General features: G+C 44.8%; 1 protein-coding gene across 1 annotated transcript in view; it reads left to right on the plus strand.

Annotated features, from left to right (window-relative positions):
* Nucleotides 1–25,273, plus strand: part of LOC121531636 (contactin-1a) — a 156,300-nt gene that overhangs the window by 72,378 nt on the left and 58,649 nt on the right. The window contains exons 2-3 of the mRNA XM_041836978.2: nt 15,833–15,965; nt 17,596–17,634. Coding sequence (XP_041692912.2) covers nt 15,911–15,965; nt 17,596–17,634 — 94 coding nt within the window. The 5' untranslated portion in view covers nt 15,833–15,910. The remainder of the gene's footprint in view (nt 1–15,832; nt 15,966–17,595; nt 17,635–25,273) is intronic.

Genomic DNA, 25,273 nt, shown 5'->3' on the forward strand with positions numbered 1-25,273 from the left:
ACAAAGTGTAAATAGTCTCGTCTAAAACGAAGTTTGGAACATCCATGCATCACAATGGGTAAATGAAGGTTGAGTTTTGATTTGACGATGTCCATTGTCACACTAACACGGGGTGAACAGCTGTGGTGATTGCGCTCTATCCAATAGCATAGACAGTGAGACAGACCTGCCCAGCAGCTTCGACTGTTTACATAAGACAACACGTCGCTCATTGTTTACTTAGGAAACACTGCACCAAACACCTTATTTAGATGTAAACTTGTGCAACAAAAACATCCTCAGCAAAAACGTCAAAATTAATTACAGATTTCTTGATTCATTCAGAGGATTTTGAGGAAGTGAAATAGGCTTTCCGTCTACAGTGTCTCATGGGGGACAAACATCACTAACCAAACGTGGAATCGGTCAGGAAACATACCTCCAAGACTGAAATCTCGTTTTTCTAATGATTATGTATATACTGTATTCTAGTCATGGCTCATCCTATATAAATACTGCTGTACACAACTTTTCTATTTACATACTGTCCATACTGTCTTTACACACCATTATACAGTCCATTCGGAAAGTATTCAGACCCCTTCACTTTTTCCACGTTTCGTTACGTTACAGCCTTATTCTAAAATGGATTCAATAATTTTTTTCTCTCATCAATCAACACACAATACCCCATAATAACAAAGCAAAAACATTTTTTTTTTAAATCTTTGCAAATGTATTACAAATTAAAAACAGAAAAACCTTATTTACATAAGTTTTCAGACCCTTTGTTATGAGACTAAAAATGTAGCTCAGGTGCATCCTGTTTCCATTGATCATCCTTGAGATGTTTCTACAACTTGATTGGAGTCCACCTGTGTTAAGTTCAATTGATTAGACATGATTTGGAAAGGCACACACCTGTCTATATAAGGTCCTACAGTTGAAAGTGCATGTCAGAGCAAAAACCAAGACATGAGGTCGATGGAGCTCCGAGACAGGATTGTGTCGTGGCACAGATCTGGGGAAGGGTACCAAAAAATGTATGCAGCATTGAAGGTCCCCAAGAACACAGTGGCCACCATCATTCTTAAATATAAATTGTTTGGAACCACCAATACTCTTCCTAGAGCTGGCCGCCCGGCCAAACTGAGCAGTCGGGGGAGAAGGGCCTTGCTCAGGGAGGTGACCAAGAACCCGATGGTCACTCTGATAGAGCTCTAGAGTTCCTCTGTGGAGATGGAAGAACCTTCCAGAAGGACAACTATCTCTGCAGCACTCCACCAATCAGGCCTTTATGGTAGAGTGGCCAGACGGAAGCCACTCCTCAGTAAAAGGCACATGACAGCCCGCTTGGAGTTTGCCAAAAGGCACCTAAAGGATTCTCAGACCATGAGAAACAGCATTCTCTGATCTGATGAAACCAAGATTTAACTATTTGACCTGAATGCCAAGCGTCACGTCTGAAGGAAACCAGGCACCGCTCATCACCTAGCCAATACCATACCTACGGTGAAGCATGGTGGTGGCAGCATCATGCTGTGGGGATGTTTTTCAGAGGCAAGGACAAGGAGACTTGTCAGGATCGAGGGAAAGATGAACGGAGCAAAGTACAGAGAGATCCTTGATGAAAACCTGCTCCAGAGCCCTCAGGACCTCAGACTGGGGCGAAGGTTCACCTTTCAACAGGACAATGGCCCTAAGCACACAGCCAAGACAACGCAGGAGTGGCTTTGGGACAAGTCTCTGAATGTCCTTGAGAGGCCCAGCCAGAGCCCGGACTTGAACCGATCAAACATCCCTGGAGAGACCTGAAAATAGCTGTGCAGCGACGCTCCCCATCCAACCTGACAGAGTTTGAGAGGATCTGTAGAGAAGAATGGGAGAAACTCACCAAATACAGGTGTGCCAAGCTTGTAGCATCATACCCAAGAAAACTCAAGGCTGTAATTGCTGCCAAAGGTGCTTCAACAAAGTACTGCGTAAAGGGTCTGAATACTTATGTAAATGTGATATTTCTGTTCTTTATTTTTAATACATTTGCTAACATTTCCCCCCAAAATGTTTTGCTTTGTCATTATGGGGTATTGATGAGGGGTAAAAAACAATTTAATCAATTTTAGAATAAGGCTTTAACGTAACAAAATGTGTAAAATGTGAAGGGGTCTGAGTACTTTCCGAATGCACTGTATGTATATATATTTATATATATATATATATTATATGTATATAATATATATGTCTCTGACATTGCTCATTCTGATATTTCTTAATTTCAACATTTGGAGATTTTTCTGGATTATGTGTGTATTCTGTTTTTCTTTGATTTTTATTGCTAGGTATTACTGCACTGTTGGAGCTAGAAACACAAGCATTTAGCTAGGTAATACTGCACTGTTGGAGCTAGAAACACAAGCATTTAGCTAGGTATTACTGCACTATTGGAGCTAGAAACACAAGCATTTAGCTAGGTATTACTGCACTGTTGGAGCTAGAAACACAAGCATTTAGCTAGGTATTACTGCACTGTTGGAGCTAGAAACACAAGCATTTAGCTAGGTATTACTGCACTGTTGGAGCTAGAAACACAAGCATTTAGCTAGGTATTACTGCATTGTTGGAGCTAGAAACACAAGCATTTAGCTAGGTATTACTGCACTGTTGGAGCTAGAAACACAAGCATTTAGCTAGGTATTACTGCACTGTTGGAGCTAGAAACACAAGCATTTAGCTAGGTATTACTGCACTGTTGGAGCTAGAAACACAAGCATTTAGCTAGGTATTACTGCACTGTTGGAGCTAGAAACACAAGCATTTAGCTAGGTATTACTGCACTGTTGGAGCTAGAAACACAAGCATTTAGCTAGGTATTACTGCACTGTTGGAGCTGGAAACACAAGCATTTAGCTAGGAATTACTGCACTGTTGGAGCTAGAAACACAAGCATTTAGCTAGGTATTACTGCACTGTTGGAGCTAGAAACACAAGCATTTAGCTAGGTATTACTGCACTGTTGGAGCTGGAAACACAAGCATTTCACTGCACCTGCGATAACATCTGCAAATCTGTGTACGCGACCAATAAACTTTCATTGATTTCAAAGAAAGTGTTTCCTCAATGGCTGAAGGCAATGTCGGACGCCCGATGGCTGTAGTGCAGCAGGGCCGTTAGTATGCAGCAGGGCCGTTAGTATGCAGCAGGGCCGTTAGTATGCAGCAGGGCCGTTAGTATGCAGCAGGGCCGTTAGTATGCAGCAGGGCCGTTAGTATGCAGCAGGGCCGTTAGTATGCAGCAGGGCCGTTAGTATGCAGCAGGGCCGTTAGTATGCAGCAGGGCCGTTAGTATGCAGCAGGGCCGTTAGTATGCACGGCTTGACAGCGTTTATCTCCTTTCTATTCAGTCCAATCAATATTTGTCTCCTTCAGCCTTTATTTTCAGAGATGATACGAAATGTTCTCAGAATGACCACAGTATAAGTCATCTTGTGGGATATAATATGTTGTTTTGAACTGGCCATTCTCAAGTTTCCCATCAAATTGTATAGCCCTTGCATCAACTAACATCAATTCTTGACAGACATGTAGTGTTATAGTAGCAGGGGACCACATTGAATAGCCAATTTTTGTGGTCGGTCCATAAGCAAACCTTTTTCTTATGGAATGCACACTTTCTATACATTTGACACCAGTGGTCACTCACCCCCTTTCCCTGATTGAGACCAATCCTGTGTTAACCTCTTCTTGGTATTCCTCTATCACAAGACTACTTTCAATTTGTTCTTAATGAGTGTGTGTGTGTGCGCATGTTTGTGTGTTTCTCTCCCTGTGTGTGTGTGGTTGTGTGTGTGTGGTTGTATGTGTGTGCCTGCGTGTGGTGGGGGCTATAAGGAACAAAAAGAATGAGTAAACCCCCTTCGTCTTGTTTGTGAGCTTTATCACTCGGACTACCTGCTAACCTCCCCCCTAACCTCCCCCCTATCTCCCCACTAACCTCCCCCCTTACCAGTGGCGGCTCCTGAAAAAATTCTCAGGAGGGGCAATTTTTCTGATGATTTAGGTGACCTACACACATTTTAAAAAAGATATGTCCAGCAACAACATGAAGACAGGGGCAGCATATAAGTCAATACCAGAAGCATTTATTGACTGATCTGGGGAGATGGATTCCAGTTTCTGTGACAGATTATAAATAATCTCTGATGCCTTTGTTATATTAGCTTTTGGTTGAATGTACTGTCGTAGTAAATATATAATGTTATAGCTTGGTCTGACTAAAATCTTGTGCATGACCCATTTTGTGTTGGGCGTTTGTTTTCAATCAATGCTGTTCCTATCCTATAACAATGGACAACAGAGTCCTATCTTGTCAGCCTTGTCAGCAGGTGGCCAAGGACAACACCCACGCCATAGGTCTCTCAGTTCTTCCAACTCACGAGTTCTTGCTCTGAGGCACACACACACACACACACACACACACACACATCATCACTGATAACACACACACACACACATCATCACTGTTAAACACACACACACACACACACAAAAATCCCCTCTCTTTAGGCTGAACATTTGAAGACAGAGAAACCGACTCAGAGCCAATGCAACAGTGGAGGGGACCTCGCTCAACTCATCAGGACCAATCAGAAGATCAGAACTACTAGATTCAACCTACATCATTTATTGTATAAAATGTCTGCACACAATGTTTTCGGGGCTCTCTTCTCCCTAAGAGTTTGACGAAACGAGTCCGTGCACGCGATTCCAGATATCTTTACCTCTGAATAAACTGCCTTTATTATACCATATCCACCCTGTCCAAAGTCTCTACTTGGTCTCAGTTCTCCAGTAAACTTGTGATTATCAACAGTACACAACGGTAACAAACAATTGGGGGAACTCACGGGGCAGATAGTAAGGTCGCAATGACACAGAAAGCAGTTCAATGTCGGGGTACAGAGTCGCTCTCTTACCAGGATCGCGGTCCGCTCTGACCAGGGTGAAGCCGGCCGGCTCCACTTCTCTGTCCGGGACTCTGTCATCCAGCCAAGTCTCCCAGCTGTATTGGGATTCCGCTGCCAGCAGCGTTTTCATTATTTAGTCCGTTCGTAGCGGGTATGTACACGATCAACAAGATCAGTCCAAAACCAACCACTGGAAATCCATGGTTGGCAGAATGTTGTAAACTAAGTCTACAAATTAAAAACATAAAATAACGCCACACTGCAGGTCGCAACAGAGACGCTGCTAGCCGCTATTGTCTTAGTTACGTTCATGGTTACGTCACGTATGACGAAAGCGCGTAAGTGCAAGCCCACAGACACCCATAGAGAATGTATTGAAAGCTTTGAAATTTGAAAAAATAGATTTTACATGACAGGCTATGAGAGACTTCTGGGCGATTTTCAACTTGACTGAAATCGCCCCAAAAACGGGCGGGGCCATTTGAAGCACGACTTTAGCCTGATTTGACATTTAGTGGCTGGCAGATCAGACGTGAACACTGATAACTACTGTTGCCGTGATATAATTGATTAGAAAAAAAATCCCTTCCTTTTCCCGTTTGGCAGTGCGTCGCCCATATCGCCCTATTGAACAGGCCGTCCCTGCCCCTTACCCCTCCCCTCCTTGGCTTGAATGTTATTGGTTACTGTAGTGGGAAAGTAAAATCGCTGTGTGCTTTTAGGGGTCTTGAAGTAATCTCAGGATTTCAACGAGATTCATGATGAGAAAAAAACACCAGAAAATGTGACCACAGGTAGTGGCCTGTGTATGCGTGTGTGTGTCTGTGCCCATGTGTCTGTGTGTGTGTCTGTGTGTGTGTCTGTGTGTGTCTTACGGTAATGTTCTAGTTTAGATTTATATGGAATGAGTGATGGTCTTGTTTGAGGGCTGGCTGTTGTGTCCCTGGTCCCTGGTCCCTGGTCCCTGGTCCCTGGTCCCTGGTCCCTGGTCCCTGGTCCCTGGTCCCTGGTCCCTGGTCCCTGGTCCCTGGTCCCTGGTTCCTGGTCCCTGGTCCCTGGCTGGTGATTTAGTGTGATAAGTGAGCTTCCCTCATCAGGTGCATTCAGACTGGTGCAATAGAGGAACCAGGAGCCTGAGGAGACCAGACCAAATTAATACTGATTATTAGATTCACTACCCTGTCTGCTGTTATTCTCCTGCTCCTCTGCTGTCTCTTTGATTCTGAAGTACATATACCCCAGGACACCTTCCTGCTCCTCTGCTGTCTCTTTGATTCTGCAATACATATACCCCAGGACATCTTCCTGCTCCTCTGCTGTCTCTTTGATTCTGCAGTACATATACCCCAGGACACTTGTCATAGAAAGAGAAAGGCAGAAGCCGGCCCTCAGATGTCTGTTTAGATCTTGAAATGTATTTGAGGGACAAACAAGTATTTGAGGCCGTAATAGGTACAGTATACTATATATGTGAAAGATATATTTGATCGATATACTGTATTCTATAAGCTGCACTGCTTATCCTCTCCTACAGATGTGTTATCTTAATTTGACCAGTTTCTCACAGCAAGGGAATTATCCTGCAGCAACAGGAAATTTGAATTATTATGTTGATTATAACTAAGGGACATTTTTGTAGGGGTTGATACATTTTTAGTTAGGATAAATCAAGTCTGAATTTTTAAAGTGAAAACTGTAAACTTTAGAAGCATTTTTAAATACACTATAATTTGCATTTCCTGCTGCGTAGGAAAATTATCTGCGACAACAGAGTGATCAAATTAAGTTATCATGTCTGTACGGTGTGATTTTCTGGATTTTTTTCCCTCAGTTTGTCTGTCGTGGTTGACGTGTGCCTGTGGTGGGGGTTGCGGGCCTCTCTCATCTTTTTGGGTGGGAGGGCTTGCACAATTGGTGGCTGACTGGATGCTTTTTTTCCCCACTGTATATATAAAAAAAAAGTTATCATGTCTGTATGTGAACTTCTTAAATGCGTTCATGATTCATACCTTAATAATGTTGTAAAATGGAGGATCCCAGCTGTTTGCAGTGTATGAGAGTCTCTGGTTTGTTGTACTGGCTGTTGAGAGCCTTCTACTTTATCATAATGTTTTATAGTGGGCCTGGAATTAATGACCTGGGGCTGTAGGATCAGTTTAGCCTTTTAGATCATAATAAATCCGATTACATTGACAGTGGGACCTGATCCTAGATCAGCACTGCTACTCTGACATGCTTTATGAATACAGGCCCAGGTCCCCAACAATGGTGTTCTGGTCTTACATTAGTGTTTGCATAGTTTTTATTCACAGTCACAAAAGGCCCCTGCAAACACACAACTTTTCCCTTTTAAATTTGTTGCTAGGATACGAGTGCAGTGAAGATGAAATCCCCTCTTTGTTTAGTTTCTCCAGCTGTAAAGCTCAGAAATGATGGTCTGTGTGTGTGTGTGTGTGTGTGTGTGTGTGTGTGTGTGTGTGTGTGTATGTGTGTGTGTGTGTGTGTGTGTGTGTGTGTGTGTGTGCAGTCTTTCCACCTATATTCATTTAAATTATGGCCGCCATTCCAAAAATAATATATATAAAAATATACAGTACCAGTCAAAAGTTTGGACACACCTACTCATTCCAGAGTTTTTCTTTATTTTTACTATTTTCTACATTGTAGAATAATAGTGAAGACATCAAAACTATGAAATAACACATATGGAATCATGTAGTAACCAATAAAGTGTTAAACATATCAAAATATACAGTGGGGAAAAAAAGTATTTAGTCAGCCACCAATTGTGCAAGTTCTCCCACTTAAAAAGATGAGAGAGGCCTGTAATTTTCATCATAGGTACACGTCAGACAAAATGAGATATTTTTTTCCAGAAAATCACATTGTATTTTTAATGAATTTATTTGCAAATTATGGTGGAAAATAAGTATTTGGTCAATAACAAAAGTTTCTCAATACTTTGTTATATACCCTTTGTTGGCAATGACACAGGTCAAACGTTTTCTGTAAGTCTTCACAAGGTTTTCACACACTGTTGCTGGTATTTTGGCCCATTCCTCCATGCAGATCTCCCCTAGAGCAGTGATGTTTTGGGGCTGTCGCTGGGCAACACGGACTTTCAACTCCCTCCAAAGATTTTCTATGGGGTTGAGATCTGGAGACTGGCTAGGCCACTCCAGGACCTTGAAATGCTTCTTACGAAGCCACTCCTTCGTTGCCCGGGCGGTGTGTTTGGGATCATTGTCATGCTGAAAGACCCAGCCACGTTTCATCTTCAATGCCCTTGCTGATGGAAGGAGGTTTTCACTCAAAATCTCACGATACATGGCCCCATTCATTCTTTCCTTTACACGGATCAGTCGTCCTGGTCCCTTTGCAGAAAAACAGCCCCAAAGCATGATGTTTCCAACCCCATGCTTCACAGTAGGTATGGTGTTCTTTGGATGCAACTCAGCATTCTTTGTCCTCCAAACACGATGAGTTGAGTTTTTACCAAAAAGTTCTATTTTGGTTTCATCTGACCATATGACATTCTCCCAATCCTCTTCTGGATCATCCAAATGCACTCTAGCAAACTTCAGACGGGCCTGGACATGTACTGGCTTAAGCAGGGGGGACACGTCTCGCACTGCAGGATTTGAGTCCCTGGCGGCGTAGTGTGTTACTGATGGTAGGCTTTGTTACTTTGGTCCCAGCTCTCTGCAGGTCATTCACTAGGTCCCCCCGTGTGATTCTGGGATTTTTGCTCACCGTTCTTGTGATCATTTTGACCCCACGGGGTGAGATCTTGCGTGGAGCCCCAGATCAAGGGAGATTATCAGTGGTCTTGTATGTCTTCCATTTCCTAATAATTGCTCCCACAGTTGATTTCTTCAAACCAAGCTGCTTACCTATTGCAGAATCAGTCTTCCCAGCCTGGTGCAGATCTACAATTTTGTTTCTGGTGTCCTTTGACAGCTCTTTGGTCTTGGCCATAGTGGAGTTTGGAGTGTGACTGTTTGAGGTTGTGGACAGGTGTCTTTTATACTGATAACAAGTTCAAACAGGTGCCATTAATACAGGTAACGAGTGGAGGACAGAGGAGCCTCTTAAAGAAGAAGTTACAGGTCTCTGAGAGCCAGAAATCTTGCTTGTTTGTAGGTGACCAAATACTTATTTTCCACCATAATTTGCAAATAAATTCATTAAAAATCCTACAATGTGATTTTCTGGATTTCTTTTCTCTGTCTGTGATTTATTTAAAATTCAAGGCACACTTAACCAGCATGGCTACCACAGCATTCTGCAGCGATACGCCATCCCATCTGGTTTGGGCTTAGTGGGACTATCATTCGTTTTTCAACAGGACAATGACCCAACACACCTCCAGGCCGTGTAAGGGCTATTTTACCAAGAAGATGACCTGGCCTCCACAATCCCCCGACCTCAACCCAATTGAGATGGTTTGGGATGAATCGGACAGCAGAGTGAAGGAAAAGCAGCCAACAAGTGCTCAGCATATGTGGTGTGATGTCACGAGAGGCTGTGTCCTGGAGGGACGTTACATCCCCCTGAGGTGGCTGCAAACCCAGACAGCTATGGCTCCATCTGCTGGTATGGTCGGGAACTCCACCCCTCTATGGCCAATCTTCCCACGCACCTGAAACAAATCAGGAGCTGATGAGCTGAAGGTTTGGGAAGGGAAGAGACACACTGAGGGAGTGTGTGGGGGGTGAAGAGACACAGTCTCCAACCTGGGCTCTCTGGAGGACAAGAGTGCTGCACGTCCACTTCCATGAGGAATATAAGGATTTGGAGATACTTACCTTTGGGAAATACTCACCTTTGGATATATGCACCTGTGGAAATACGTGAGAGACATTTGGAAGGACTTTTTGCTGGGTTGGCCACTAGCTGCAACGTGGACTACAGTAAGGCTGGGGAAAAGTTATCTGAGCGAGTGAGAATTATGATTTTGGATGTGGAAGAGACATCCCTGAACTGTTAACCCTTAAAGAGCCACAAGAGAACAGAATTTTGTTATATTTTCGTTAATTTCCCAAGACCTATAATAAAATCCTTGTTTTGTTTGAACCTTGTCTCCTTGCACTACTTGAGCAATCCCGCTGAAAGCTGTGTAGCCTCTCGTGACGTCACAGATGGTGGAGGATGCGGGCAAGCTCAAGCGTTAATAGTGCATGTCAGAGGAGGATACCGAAGGTTTGATCACCCAGTTTTCCAAGTTGGCCGTAGGCTCCCCGCCGACTGAAATGGAGGACATATTGAAAGCCCTTGTTGCTGGCCAGCAAGCCCAGATGCAAGCAAACGTGGCTCTCTTGGAGGAGCAAAAGAAAGCCAACCTTCTGAAGGCAGAGGAATTGCAGTTGCAGAGACAGAGGGTTGTCCAAAATACCCGCCCAATAAAGGCAAGTGACTTTATATCTAAGATGGGAGCTACCGATGACATTGAGGCATACCTGCATGCATTTGAGGCCACGGCCACTAGGGAAGCCTGGCCCAAGCAACAGTGGGTTGGTCTGTTAGCCCCCTTTCTAACCGGGGAATCGCTGAATGCTGTCCGGGACCTGGGCCCTGACCAGGTTACTGACTATGATGCCCTGAAGTCTGAGATCCTCAGCAGATATGGACTCACAAAGTTTGGTATGGCCCAGCGCTTTCACAGCTGGACCTTCCAACCAGACCAACCTCCTCGGGCGCAGATGCATGAACTTGTCCGAATCGCAAGGAAATGGCTGGATCCGCAGAGGAATACAGCAGCGGCGGTGGTGGAGGCCGTTGTGGTGGATCGTTACCTACGCGCCCTGCCTTATGAGGCAAAACGGTTCATCAGTCAACAGGCCTTGACCACGGCTGATCTGACCGTGGAAGCTGTGGAAAAGTACCAGGCCACAGCGGAGATGCTGAATGCTTCCCGAAAAGACCCCAGGAGTGCGGCCCCACCACAAATGGGAAGAACCCGTCCAAAGGACCCCAAGGTCTCGAACCCAGCCACGTCAGGACTTATCCCGGCTCCAGGGGGAGCCAGAAACCAGGCGGGTCCAAGAAGAGTACACCAGGAGGGGGAAACTCGACAGTGTTACCGGTGTGGGGAGATGGGACATATCTCCTGGCAGTGTGGGGAAACCAGCCGATGAACCTATGCCCACTGCGGAGTCCTCCAGCTCAGCACCCACACACCGTTTTGCCTCGCTCTTGGGAGTCGTAGATGGCGGCCCAGATCGACCCCCCCACCTGCCCGGTAACTGTGAATCACCATGATGTGGAGGCCTTACTGGATTCTGGTAGCCGGGCCACCCTGGTGCGTAAGGGATTTGGTGGGCCCAACGTGTCTGACCCCGGGGAAAGTCCTCCCAGTTTCCTGTGTCCATGGGGACACCAGAGAATACCCCATTACTGAACTTACAATGACCAGCACACGGGGAACCATACACACGACAGGCGGGGGTGGTTGATTCCCTCCCCGTCCCTGTCCTAATTGGACGAGACTGCCCAGCCTTTTACCCACTCTGGAGAGAGTCTCAGGAGAGGATAACCCGAGTACCTCGGAAACGGAGAGGCAAGACTCATCCTGGGAAGGCTCGGTGCAATCCTCCGAATTACTCACTCCCGCCCGGGCTCTGATAGGGATGGCAGGTGCCCAGACCGACACAGAGACGGAGCTACAGAATCTGGACAAAGAACTGTCTGGTCTGAAGGGGACCGCTGAGAGGTATCGTTTGTTAAAGCAACAGTTAGACATGAAGACAGAAGAGTTAGATATCCTCCAGGCTAAACTCCAACAGAGCTCCTTCCCTAAGTAACAGGAGGAGCTGGAGATGCTGCGCAGGACCATCGAGGAGTGTGAGGAGACCCTGCGCAGTAGTAAGGAGGTCCAGAAGAAGGCAGAGGAGAAGTACAAGGTGTTGGAGAACAAGATGAAGAATGCGGAGGCAGAGAGAGAGAAGGAACTGAAAGCTGCTCAACAGAAGCTAAACTCTGCTAAAACCAAGGCTGATGCGTTCAGTAAGAAACTCAAGGAGAGACCCCAGAGACCGGCACTGTACAACACAGCACCAACTCACCGGATGGAGTGGAAACAGCCGAGGGCTGGCAAGCACCACGGCAATGCGGACGCCCTCTCCCGGCGTGATGCCTTCTTCGCTGCCTTTACCCCGACGAGGACGTCGGTCCCGAGGGAGGGGATGTGTGATGTCACGAGAGGCTGTGTCCTGGAGGGACGTTACATCCCCCTGAGGTGGCTGCAAACCCAGACAGCTATGGCTCCATCTGCTGGTATGGTCGGGGAACTCCACCCCTCTATGGCCAATCTTCCCACGCACCTGAAACAAATCAGGAGCTGATGAGCTGAAGGTTTGGGAAGGGAAGAGACACACTGAGGGAGTGTGTGGGGGGTGAAGAGACACAGTCTCCAACCTGGGCTCTCTGGAGGACAAGAGTGCTGCACGTCCACTTCCATGAGGAATATAAGGATTTGGAGATACTTACCTTTGGGAAATACTCACCTTTGGATATATGCACCTGTGGAAATACGTGAGAGACATTTGGAAGGACTTTTTGCTGGGTTGGCCACTAGCTGCAACGTGGACTACAGTAAGGCTGGGGAAAAGTTATCTGAGCGAGTGAGAATTATGATTTTGGATGTGGAAGAGACATCCCTGAACTGTTAACCCTTAAAGAGCCACAAGAGAACAGAATTTTGTTATATTTTCGTTAATTTCCCAAGACCTATAATAAAATCCTTGTTTTGTTTGAACCTTGTCTCCTTGCACTACTTGAGCAATCCCGCTGAAAGCTGTGTAGCCTCTCGTGACGTCACAGAGGGAACTCCTTCAAGACTGTTGGAAAAGCATTCCAGGTGAAGCTGGTTGAAGGAATGCCAAGATTGTGCAAAGCTGTCATCAAAGCAAAGGGTGGCTATTTGAAGAATCTCAAATATAAAATATATTTTGATTTGTTTAACACTTTTTTGTTTACTACATGATTTCATATGTGTTATTTCATAGTTTGGATATCTTCACTATTATTCTACAATGTAAAAAATATTAAAAAATAAAGAAAAACCCTTGAATGAGTAGGTGTGTCCAAACCTTGACTATATTTTTGAAAATAAATGTAGGGATGGTCAGAAAATGTCCAGTGTAAATTTAAATGACTGAAGTATGTAGAAAATATAATGGAGCTATATATTTTTTTATACGATCATCTTTGAGAACTAACAACCACCAAAATAGAAACTAGACAGTCAGGAAGAATCTAAAATTCTAAAAATGTCATGGGGCCCCCATAGATTTGTTTGGCAAAATGTGTAGAATTGCAGGAAATGTGCTTTAAAACAGCAAAATTATGTCTCTGCAGCGAAGAGCATGGCCTCTACGTTTTTTGGTCGGAGCATCATTGACCCCCCCCACACACACACACACACTATCTTGCCACCGCTGCTGAAAAAAATCCTATGGGAAAAATCCTAGGGGAAACACTTGTCTCCTCTGCATCTGTGTGATTCACAGCATCTCATATCAGACCCGTTAATCCCATTTAGTCCTGGTCAGGGTTAGATGAGGAATAGAGGGAGTGTTTGATGAGCTCAGCATTTTCCCTCTCCAGTCTTCATCCTGATGTTACCTCTCCATTCCACCAACTGATAGCAGGTTGACGTTTATTGTCGTGAGTCTTGTCCTGGAGGCAGAACTGAGCGATTTCCCCTTAGATAGGCCAGCTACAAAGTCAAAATTGGCTATATTGTAAAATTTCATAATGTCAAAAATGTGCTTTTTGGTCTTAATTTAAGGTTAGGGTTAGGCATTAGGGTTAGCAGTGTAGTTAATGTTAGGGTTAGATTTAAAATCCGATTTTATGACTGACCATATTAAATATTCTGGGAACCTATACATTATCTTGTAATTTACATTTACATTTTAGTCATTTAGCAGACGCTCTTATCCAGAGCGACTTACAGTTAGTGCATACATTTTTTCATACCCACACTGTTCCCACAACCTAATTAAATGTTCTGGGAACCTTTAAATAACTCAAAGGCTGTTCTGTCAACATTCTTGCAACATCAAAGGAATGTTTTGTGCACCCTGATACAAATGTTTGGGAACCTATCTCTTGTCATATCCCCACAATGTTCCCACATACTAAAGAAACGTTCTGGGAACCTTTAAAGAACAGACAAAATGTGTTCTGGAAACGTTCTTGTAACATCAGGTGAATGTTTTTTTCACCCTAAAAGAAACATTGTAGAACCATCCGCACAACAGTTTTTGTGTTTTGGGAACATATATTTTGTGACGTCCCCACAATGTTCTCACCAGACTGTTCCCACAACCTAATTAAACATTCTGGGAACTTTTAAATAACAGATTAAATGTGTTCTGGGAACGTTCTTGTAACATCAGGAAAATGTTTTATACAAACATTCTATAATCATCAGCACGACTGGACAGTTTTTGTGTTATGAGAACATTTGATGCGACCTAACAAATGTTCTAGGAACTTTCACAGAACCAATTTTGGTTTGCTGGGTAGTGACGAACCTCATTACCTGGAGCCTATCTGTCAATATGGCAGACGTCTCCAGGGATACGCAGCATCAGGAAGATGCCGTTCCGCTGTTCTATTCCTCTGTTCCGCTGCCCCCGAGGACCATCTTCTAGAGTGTTGCTGAAACAGCTGTTGCTTGTCGTATTGGGTTTCCTTGACGATGGGTTGATCATGTCACACTACGCACCAGGTCGTCTCTGTTGTTGGTTTGGGGGGCAGTGTCTTGAGTGTTCAACGATGGCCCACTCAGCTAAAACAGTGCTCAGGGAGGGTTGTTGCTCATGACAACGGTCACCCTGTCAATCATGGTGTTGTCAACCTGTTGGTGGAGCTGCCCTCCTGCTGTGGTGCCTAGGAGGCTGACATGATCATTACTGTTGTTCAGAGCCAATGACATGAATAGTGGAAACGATACAAGTACTGTACTGTGCCAGTGTTCTATTATCTGGGCATGGGCAGTGCTAGAGTATGGCACATAGTCAATGAATTCACTCATATGATCCCTAAATGTGGTCATCTGTAGCTCAATTGGTAGAGCATGGCGCTTGTAACGCCAGGGTAGTGGGTTCGATCCCCCGGACCACCCATACGTAAAAATGTATGCGCACATGACTGTAAGTCGCTTTGGATAAAAGCGTCTGCTAAATGGCTTATTATTATAAATTGGAGGCTACATATACCTTATGTGTTCTTACTTAACTAATCTTCTTCGCACCCATTGAGCTCTCTTCTTCGTTCTGTCTTTGGCTTTCGAATGTGAAATGGTTGCACAGGGCAGGTCTGTTTAGCCAGCCAAGTAACATCTAGTGTTTGTTCTCATACCCCGTTGAACTCTTTATTGTGTTTACTGAAATAGATATTTTGCCTGATGCCAACAAAGGGCAAGCGTATTCAGCTTGGAATGTTCCTTTAAGCTTACCCTTCATGTCCGTGCTCAGTAGGTTTATTTTGACGGAGTAATGAGAATGTCATTACTCTGTCTGGTGGATTAAACTGCTAAATTAGAGAAATGTCACTGGTTTGAACTGCTCTGTCACGACACTATCACAGCACTACTAAAAAGTAATTGGGGTCAAAATGTACTGTTCATTATGTTTAGGCTTTAGAAGTTTATTATGAGGATGGCTGCCCAATCTTTTTTAATACGTTCTTCACCTTACTTACGGCAATTACTGTTGGTAAATCGTGTAACTATGTTAAGTTGAATATAATGACGGCTTTTTGAAGACTAAATATACTAAATCGCAGAACGCTCCCAGTAATGGGTGCATGACGTAATGTTACATCACATTATAGTGGTGTTATGTGTTAATGCCTCTCCACTCTCTGTCTGCCTTTCAGGAAAGCCTTCTGTCCTGCTAATGTTCCATCATCAGCTTGGCTCTAATCATCAGCTCCGGTGGTTCTACACAGACCAACATGCTGCACTTCACTGTGCTCCTCCTCCTCCTGTCCCTGACTCTCCCTTCCACTGGTGAGTATGATATGGTAATCACACTCAGGGCTTTTCCCACTACTGGACCGTACCCGAGCCTAGCCAAACCAAGCTGTACTGTGCTGGCCTTGTTATGCATCCACCGTGGTTGCTGGAACTTTACTGAAAATAAAATAACATATCAGAGTTAGCACAGTTTGGTTCGGGCCGGCACGATCATGTGAAAAAGGCTACTACAGGTGTAGTATCTTAATTTGACCAATTTCTTACAGCAGGAAAATAAACCTGCAGCAGGGGTTGATACATTTTTTGTTAGTTAAATCAATCAATTTTAAAGTGGAAATGAGAAATGTAGCAGCGGTGCAGAAAATTCCCTGCAACTACAGGGTGATCAAATTAAGATCCTACACCTGTAGTCTCATCTTCAGTGTAAGTGCAGGGGAAATAGAATGTGCCTGACCATTGAATTGCTGCTTTTTGGGAGGCTGCGAAGGCAAAGCAACCATCCACTGTATGTGCTGGCAGATAAAAAGAGGACTGAAAATGACCTGTCTGAAAATATGCAAAAGAGGGATGACGTTTACCTGTCTGAAAATATACAAAAGAGGGATGACGTTTACCTGTCTGAAAATATACAAAAGAGGGATGACATTTACCTGTCTGAAAATATGCAAAAGAGGGATGACATTTACCTGTCTGAAAATATGCAAAAGAGGGATGACATTTCCCTGTCTGAAAATATGCAAAAGAGAGATGACGTTTACCTGTCTGAAAATATACAAATTTGGGGCTGAAAATGACCTGTCTGAAACCTCCTCCTCTTTCAAAGTTTAGATTTCAATTCAGCTGAAGCAAAGAATGTGGTGTTTGGACTCAGAGTTGGGGAGGTGTGTGAGTCATGCTTCGACATCACCCAAAGGCAATGGCAACAGTGTGTGTGTGTGTGTGTGTGTGTGTGTGTGTGTGTGTGTGTGTGTGTGTGTATGTGTGTGTGCATGAGTGTGTATGAGCGTGTGCATGCATGTGTGTGTGGGGATCCTGATCCTGCCTCTACCAAAGCACAGCAACAGAGGGCCAACAACGAAGGAAGTTGTGACATCCAACTCAAGCCTGACGAAGACCTTCGGCTAGAAACGTTGCACAATAAAACTGCAGGATCACTCAACAGTGTGCAGATTTCTATCTTTCATTCATCACATCAAAGCTAAGACGACCATGGTGAGGATGACAGAGAAGCCTCTCATCTCAGTGTGTCATTGTCCGAATGGCCCTGGTCTGTAGCCTTCAGTACAAGGCCACTGTCAAAGTCCGATCCCTATGACTGTCACATATTCTATACTGCAACAGGGACAGACATGTAGGGAGTAGTATCATCAAAAGAGCTCAACACTCACTGAAGCATAATTCGCTAACCTTGCAATGTTTAGAAATGTCACCTTTAACCCCTTGCTGTGACTTGATGAATTGATGCATGCATAAAAAGAAAGACTCAACAGTAGTTGAACTCACTGCAGTATTAACCTTGCTGCTAGATTCACGAGGGATTGTGATCGTTGAATATGCTGAATAGAGGGAAACTCCAGCACACTGTTGATCTTGACGCTTCCAACAATGTAAAGGATCTTCTAAATGAATATGCTAAAACAGCTCGTCTTATCCTCTCTTCCAGATGCATCATTGTTCGAAGGGGAACCTGGCTTCTGCTCAGGTAAGAATATGGATCATCTCAATGGAGTGTGTGTGGGTGTGTGAGGGTGTGGGTGTGATCAGTTTGGACTAATGAGGAAATGTTGCAATGTCACCAAAACCAGAATGGGGTTAAGTGTATACTTCAGACGAGACTTGATAGTTGCCATGTTTACAAGTGTATTCCCCCCCAGCTGGTTGGGAACTCCTGAGTGGCGCAGTGGTCTAAGGCACTGCATCGCAGTGCTAACTGTGCCACTAGAGATCCTGGTTCGAATCCAGGCTCTGTCGCAGCCGGCCGCGACCGGGAGACTCATGGGCGGCGCACAATTGGCCCAGGGTAGGGGAGGGAATGGCCGGCAGGGATGTAGCTCAGTTGATAGAGCATGGCGTTTACAACGCCAGGGTTGTGGGTTCGATTCCCACGGGGGGCCAGTATAAAAAAAATATGTATTCACTAACTGTAAGTCGCTCTGGATAAGAGCGTCTGCTAAATGACTAAAATGTAAAATGTAACAGCATGCGTGCCGTGAATCTGTGAATAGATGAGTATCTAAGTCAGTATTTAATGTGAAAGACAGAACTGGAAGCGGAAGAGCAATTTAACACCGCAGACGTTTTAGGTGGCAGACTGTTCCTCCTCACCATCCTGACTGCTCATCATACCACATCAGTTCACTTGGTCAGAACAAAACAGAGGCCTTCCTCTGCCTGACTGCTGCACCCGGGCCCTGTTTAGTAAGGCACACCGTAGTGAAACGTTTTTTTTTCAAACAGAAAAGGAAAATATGTGTTCTTATTGGTCAAGTTCAGGAAGAAGAACCTTCTGTGTCACTAATGAATAGAAGTAAATGGACTGAAACAGGCAGGAGCTACCTGGACTTAATAATATTAGTGGAGCTTGAGGCCTTAAGGCTCAATGGGAAGTCATCCATGATTCATTGAGGACCTACAAGGGCAATTGAAATGGTATAGAGAGGAGAGAGGGGAGGAACAAGCCAGTCGCTTGTGTCCTGTCTTCCAAAACGTACATGGTCCTTTGCTCAATGGCAAGCTGCTGCTGTCAAAGAGCGTTTGTTAGACACTTAGCCCAAGAAGACCAGGAAGTCAAGACCAGGAAGTCCAAGATCAGAGACAAAAACGTTCCATTGGATTGATCTTTGCGGAATGGTATTTTGTAGTTGTAGTTGAATTGTAGTTGTCCTGCAATTACTCTCTGTTTTGGGATGTTTTTTAGACAGCATTGGAAGACACGCCATAGCCTGTGTGTCCCTCACTCCAGACCTTGTTAATAGATAGTTACTAGAATAGAACACAGCTGGGGACAGTTGTATTTTTAGAGAGATCCTGTGTTTGTTTCAGCAAACTTCGATCATTGCCAGTGTGGCCGAACGGCATCCATATCAGGAAGTCGTCAGTTTTCGGGCAAAACTCAGTTCAGTTTGCCTAAAATCTGGTGACTTCCTAATATGGATGCGGTCACGTCTGCAGCCAATGACATGTGAAAGTGTAGCTAGCAGATGTGAAGACAGGGACAGAACAAACAGTTGTAAGAGCTAACCGGGTTGTAAACATGGTATAGACTTCCTACTGCATCTATCTTCACTGACCTGGAAATATTCTTGTCCCTGCTTCATTTTGGTATTCGGTTTTTGTGAGTCTCTGCTCTGACAAACAATGAAAGTCTCTTATAAAACTGATGTAGTACACGAACAATCAGCCCCTCCAGGATATTGCAATGTTTTTTTGTGATACTCTGTACTTGGGGCAAAAAAATACAATGGAAGTATGTCTCTCTCATATAATGTAGTCCACAAACAATTAAAGTATGTCTGTCTCATATATTGTAGTCTACAAACAATGGAAGTATGTCAAGGCCATTGGGCCCCAGTCAGTCCTCTTCAGTCCCCAGTGCAACATGGCTTTGCATTGGCCCTGAGGGTGGTGGTGATTGAAACAGTAGGATGATATCTGCCTGTCAGGATGGGTTAACAGACTGGCACTGACTGGGGCTACATCCCAAATGGCACCCTATTCCCCAAAATGGCTTTGGTCAAAAGAAGTGCACTATGTAGGGGATGTGGTGCCATTTAGGACTCAGACTGAATGTTCTCTCATCGTCGTTGACTGTAAAGGACAAAGGGTAATGCAACGTTGTCTGGGGGTCCTGTTAATGTTTACCGTAGCTATTCTGGGGGTCATGTTAATGTTTACCGTAGCTATTCTGGGGGTCCTGTTAATGTTTACCGTAGCTATTCTGGGGGTCCTGTTAATGTTTACCGTAGCTATTCTGGGGTCCTGTTAATGTTTACCGTAGCTATTCTGGGGTCATGTTAATGTTTACCGTAGCTATTCTGGGGGTCCTGTTAATGTTTACCGTAGCTATTCTGGGGGTCATGTTAATGTTTACCGTAGCTATTCTGGGGGTCCTGTTAATGTTTACCGTAGCTATTCTGGGGGTCCTGTTAATGTTTACCGTAGCTATTCTGGGGGTCCTGTTAATGTTTACCGTAGCTATTCTGGGGGTCCTGTTAATGTTTACCGTAGCTATTCTGGGGGTCATGTTAATGTTTACCGTAGCTATTCTGGGGGTCATGTTAATGTTTACCGTAGCTATTCTGGGGGTCCTGTTAATGTTTACCGTAGCTATTCTGGGGGTCATGTTAATGTTTACCGTAGCTATTCTGGGGGTCCTGTTAATGTTTACCGTAGCTATTCTGGGGGTCCTGTTAATGTTTACCGTAGCTATTCTGGGGGTCCTGTTAATGTTTACCGTAGCTATTCTGGGGGTCATGTTAATGTTTACCGTAGCTATTCTGGGGTCCTGTTAATGTTTACCGTAGCTATTCTGGGGGTCATGTTAATGTTTACCGTAGCTATTCTGGGGGTCCTGTTAATGTTTACCGTAGCTATTCTGGGGGTCCTGTTAATGTTTACCGTAGCTATTCTGGGGGTCATGTTAATGTTTACCGTAGCTATTCTGGGGTCATGTTAATGTTTACCGTAGCTATTCTGGGGGTCATGTTAATGTTTACCGTAGCTATTCTGGGGGTCATGTTAATGTTTACCGTAGCTATTCTGGGGGTCCTGTTAATGTTTACCGTAGCTATTCTGGGGGTCCTGTTAATGTTTACCGTAGCTATTCTGGGGGTCCTGTTAATGTTTACCGTAGCTATTCTGGGGGTCATGTTAATGTTTACCGTAGCTATTCTGGGGGTCATGTTAATGTTTACCGTAGCTATTCTGGGGGTCATGTTAATGTTTACCGTAGCTATTCTGGGGGTCATGTTAATGTTTACCGTAGCTATTCTGGGGGTCATGTTAATGTTTACCGTAGCTATTCTGGGGGTCCTGTTAATGTTTACCGTAGCTATTCTGGGGGTCCTGTTAATGTTTACCGTAGCTATTCTGGGGGTCATGTTAATGTTTACCGTAGCTATTCTGGGGGTCATGTTAATGTTTACCGTAGCTATTCTGGGGGTCATGTTAATGTTTACCGTAGCTATTCTGGGGGTCATGTTAATGTTTACCGTAGCTATTCTGGGGGTCCTGTTAATGTTTACCGTAGCTATTCTGGGGGTCCTGTTAATGTTTACCGTAGCTATTCTGGGGGTCATGTTAATGTTTACCGTAGCTATTCTGGGGGTCATGTTAATGTTTACCGTAGCTATTCTGGGGGTCATGTTAATGTTTACCGTAGCTATTCTGGGGGTCCTGTTAATGTTTACCGTAGCTATTCTGGGGGTCCTGTTAATGTTTACCGTAGCTATTCTGGGGGTCATGTTAATGTTTACCGTAGCTATTCTGGGGGTCCTGTTAATGTTTACCGTAGCTATTCTGGGGGTCCTTCTGCTGTAGCAGATGATGATCTATGTTAATCCACAACAATACATGATGATCTGCTTGAAATACATTACAATGATGATGGGGACTTTATTTTAGGGTTAAGAAATTATTTTTTTCTCTCTCTCTCTCCTCTCTCTCTCTCTCTCCTCTCTCTCTCTCTCTCTCTCTCTCTCTCTCTCTCTCTCTCTCTCTCTCTCTCTCTCTCTCTCTCTCTCTCTCTCTCTCTCTCTCTCTCTCTCTCTCTCTCTCTCTCTCTCTCTCTCTCTCTCTATCTCTCTATCGCTCTCTCTTTCTCTCTCTCTTTCTCTCTCGCTCTCTCTCTCTCTCTCTCTCTCTCTCTCTCTCTCTCTCTCTCTCCCTCTCTCTCCCTCTCTCTCTCTCTCTCTCTCTCTCTCTCTCTCTCTCTCTCTCTCTCTCTCTCTCTCTCTCTCTCTCTCTCTCTCTCTCTCTCTCTCTCTATCCCTCTCTCTCTCTCCCTCTCTCTCTCTCCCTCTCTCTCTCTCTCTCCCTCTCTCTCCCTCTCTCTCTCTCTCTCCCTCTCTCTCTCTCTCTCCCTCTCTCTCCCGCTCTCTCTCTCTCTCTCTCTCTCTCTCTCTCTCTCTCTCTCTCTCTCTCTCTCTCTCTCTCTCTCTCTCTCTCTCTCTCTCTCTCTCTCTCTCTCTCTCTCTCTCTCTCTCTCTCTCTCTCTCTCTCTCTCTCTCTCTCTCTCTCTCTATCTGTTTTCATGATCTCTCATGTTCTCTCTCTCCTGGATGAGAGGTGTCATTTCGACCATGGGTGATCAGATTGGGTGTCAGCAGGTGTGCAAGAATAAGGGCCGCTGGCATCTATGTATACCCTAGCACAGGGATCATCAACTAGATTCAGCCGCGGGCCGATTTCTTCTTGAGCGGATGGTCGGGGGGCCGGAACAAATAATTTGTAGACTGCAAGAAGCCCAAACAGATAGAATATTTCAAACCTTGCTTACATTTGTTTACGATCACGTGTCTCTCTATTATGCGTGGGAATACTTGGGAACAGATAAAAATCACTTGGAGCTAATTTCATGGTGTTTTTACAGTCTTTTATGTTGTGTAGTGTTGTGTGAGTGTTGTGTTGTGTTGTGTTGTGTTGTGTTGTGTTGTGTGAGTGTTGTGTGGGTGTTGTGTTGTGTGAGTGTTGTGTAGTGTTGTGTGAGTGTTGTGTTGTGTTGTGTGAGTGTTGTGTTGTGTTGTGTGAGTGTTGTGTGAGTGTTGTGTTGTGTTGTGTGAGTGTTATGTTGTGTTGTGTGGGTGTTGTGTTGTGTGAGTGTTGTGTAGTGTTGTGTGAGTGTTGTGTTGTGTTGCGTGAGTGTTGTGTTTTGTGAGTGTTGTGTTTTGTTATGTTGTGTAGTGTTGTGTGAGTGTTGCATTGTGTTGTGAGGGTACAGTAGCAGTAGCAGCTAGTGTGGAATAGTAGGTGTGTGTGAATGCATACAGAGCATTCTGCAGGATCTAGGACCTACCGTTACCGTTACTGTTACTGTGTACAAGCCAAACATAAAATAATGGAATCTGAATGATTGGCCGTTGTGCATTCAGTGTGCTGCAGGAGGACACGTTCACAGGGCTCAGTATATCAGTATATCAGTATATCAGTATATCAGTATATCAGTATATCAGTATATCAGTATATCAGTATATCAGGATATCAGTATATCAGGATATCAGGATATCAGTATATCAGGATATCAGGATATCAGGATATCAGTATATCAGTATATCAGTATAGAACAGACACTAACCACAGAACAGAGATCCATGACACAACAACACTCGCCTACAGACACAGCCATTACAATGAGCCTGTCCTTGCTGTTCCTCTAGCCTACAGCCACAGCCATTACAATGAGCATGTCCTTGCCGTACCTCTAGTTTACAGCCACAGCCATTACAATGAGCCTGTCCTTGCCGTTCCTCTAGCCTACAGCCACTGCCATTACAATGAGCCTGTCCTTGCTGTTCCTCTAGTTTACAGCCACAGCCATTACAATGAGCCTGTCCTTGCTGTTCCTCTAGCCTACAGCCACAGCCATTACAATGAGCCTGTCCTTGCTGTTCCTCTAGCCTACAGCCACAGCCATTACAGTGAGCCTGTCCTTGCCGTTCCTCTAGCCTACAGCCACTGCCAATACAATGAGCCTGTCCTTGCCGTTCCTCTAGTTGAAAGCCACAGCCATTACAATGAGCCTGTCCTTGCTGTTCCTCTAGTCTACAGCCACTGCCATTACAATGATCCACTCCTTGCCATTCCTCTAGCCTACAGCCCCAGCCATTACAATGGGCCTGTCCTTGCCGTTCCTCTAGCCTACAGCCACAGCCATTACAATGACCCTGTCCTTGCCGTTCCTCTAGCCTACAGGCACTGCCATTACAATGATCCTGTACTTGCCGTTACGCTGGCCTACAGCCACAGCCATTACAATGAGCCTGTCCTTGCCATTCCTCTAGCCTACAGTACAGCTATTACAATGATCCTGTCCTTGCCGTTCCTCTACTTTACAGCCACAGTCATTACAATGATCCTGTCCTTGCCTTTCCTCTACCCTACTGCCACAGCCATTACAATGAGCTTGTCCTTGCCGTTCCTCTAGTCTACAGCCACAGCCATTACAATGATCCTGTCCTTGCCATTCCTCTAGTTTACAGCCACAGCCATTACAATGATCCTGTCCTTGCCTTTCCTCTACCCTACTGCCACAGCCATTACAATGAGCTTGTCCTTGCCGTTCCTCTAGTCTACAGCCACAGCCATTACAATGATCCTGTCCTTGCCATTCCTCTAGTTTACATCCACAGCCGTTACAATGAGCCTGTCCTTGCCATTCCTCTAGTTTTACATACACAACCATTACAATGATCCTGTCCTTGCCGTTCCTCTAGTTTACATCCACAGCTATTACATTGAGCCTGTCCTTGCCTATTCTTCTAGTTTACAGCCACAGCCATTACAGTGAGCCTGTCCTTGCCATTCCTCTAGTTTTACATCCACAGCCATTACAATTATCCTGTCCTTGCCGTTCTTCTAGCCTACAGCCACAGTCATTACAACGAGCCTGTACTTGCCATTACTCTAGTTTACAGCCACAGCTATTATAAATAGCCTGTCCTTGCCGTTCTTCTGGCCTACAGCCACAGCCATTACAATGAGCCTGTCCTTGCCATTCTTCTAGCCTACAGCCACAGCCAATACAATGAAACTGTCCTTGCCGTTCTTCTAGCCTACAGCCACATCCATTACAATGAGCCTGTCCTTGCCATGCCTCTAGTTTACAGCCACAGCCATTACAACGGGCCTGTCCTTGCCATTCCTCTAGCCTACAGCCACAGCCATTACATTGAGCCTGTCCTTGCCGTTCCTTTAGCCTACAGCCACTGCCATTACAATGAGCCTGTCCTTGCCATTACTCTAGTTTACATCCACAGCCATTACAACGGGCCTGTCCTTGCCGTTCCTCTAGCCTACAGCCACAGCCATTACAATGAGCCTGTCCTTGCCGTTCCTCTAGTTTACAGTCACAGCCATTACAATGAGCCTGTCCTTGCCGTTCCTCTAGTTTACAGCCACAGTCATTACAATGAGCCCGTCCTTGCCAATTCCTCTAGTTGACAGCCACAGCCATTACAATGAGCCTGTCCTTGCCATTCTTCTAGCCTACAGCCACAGCTAATACAATGAAACTGTCCTTGCCGTTCTTCTAGCCTACAGCCACATCCATTACAATGAGCCTGTCCTTGCCATGCCTCTAGTTTACAGCCACAGCCATTACAATGAGCCTGTCCTTGCCGTTCCTC

The sequence above is a fragment of the Coregonus clupeaformis genome, chromosome 19 (genome assembly GCF_020615455.1).
Source record: "Coregonus clupeaformis isolate EN_2021a chromosome 19, ASM2061545v1, whole genome shotgun sequence".
Lineage (NCBI taxonomy): Eukaryota > Metazoa > Chordata > Actinopteri > Salmoniformes > Salmonidae > Coregonus > Coregonus clupeaformis.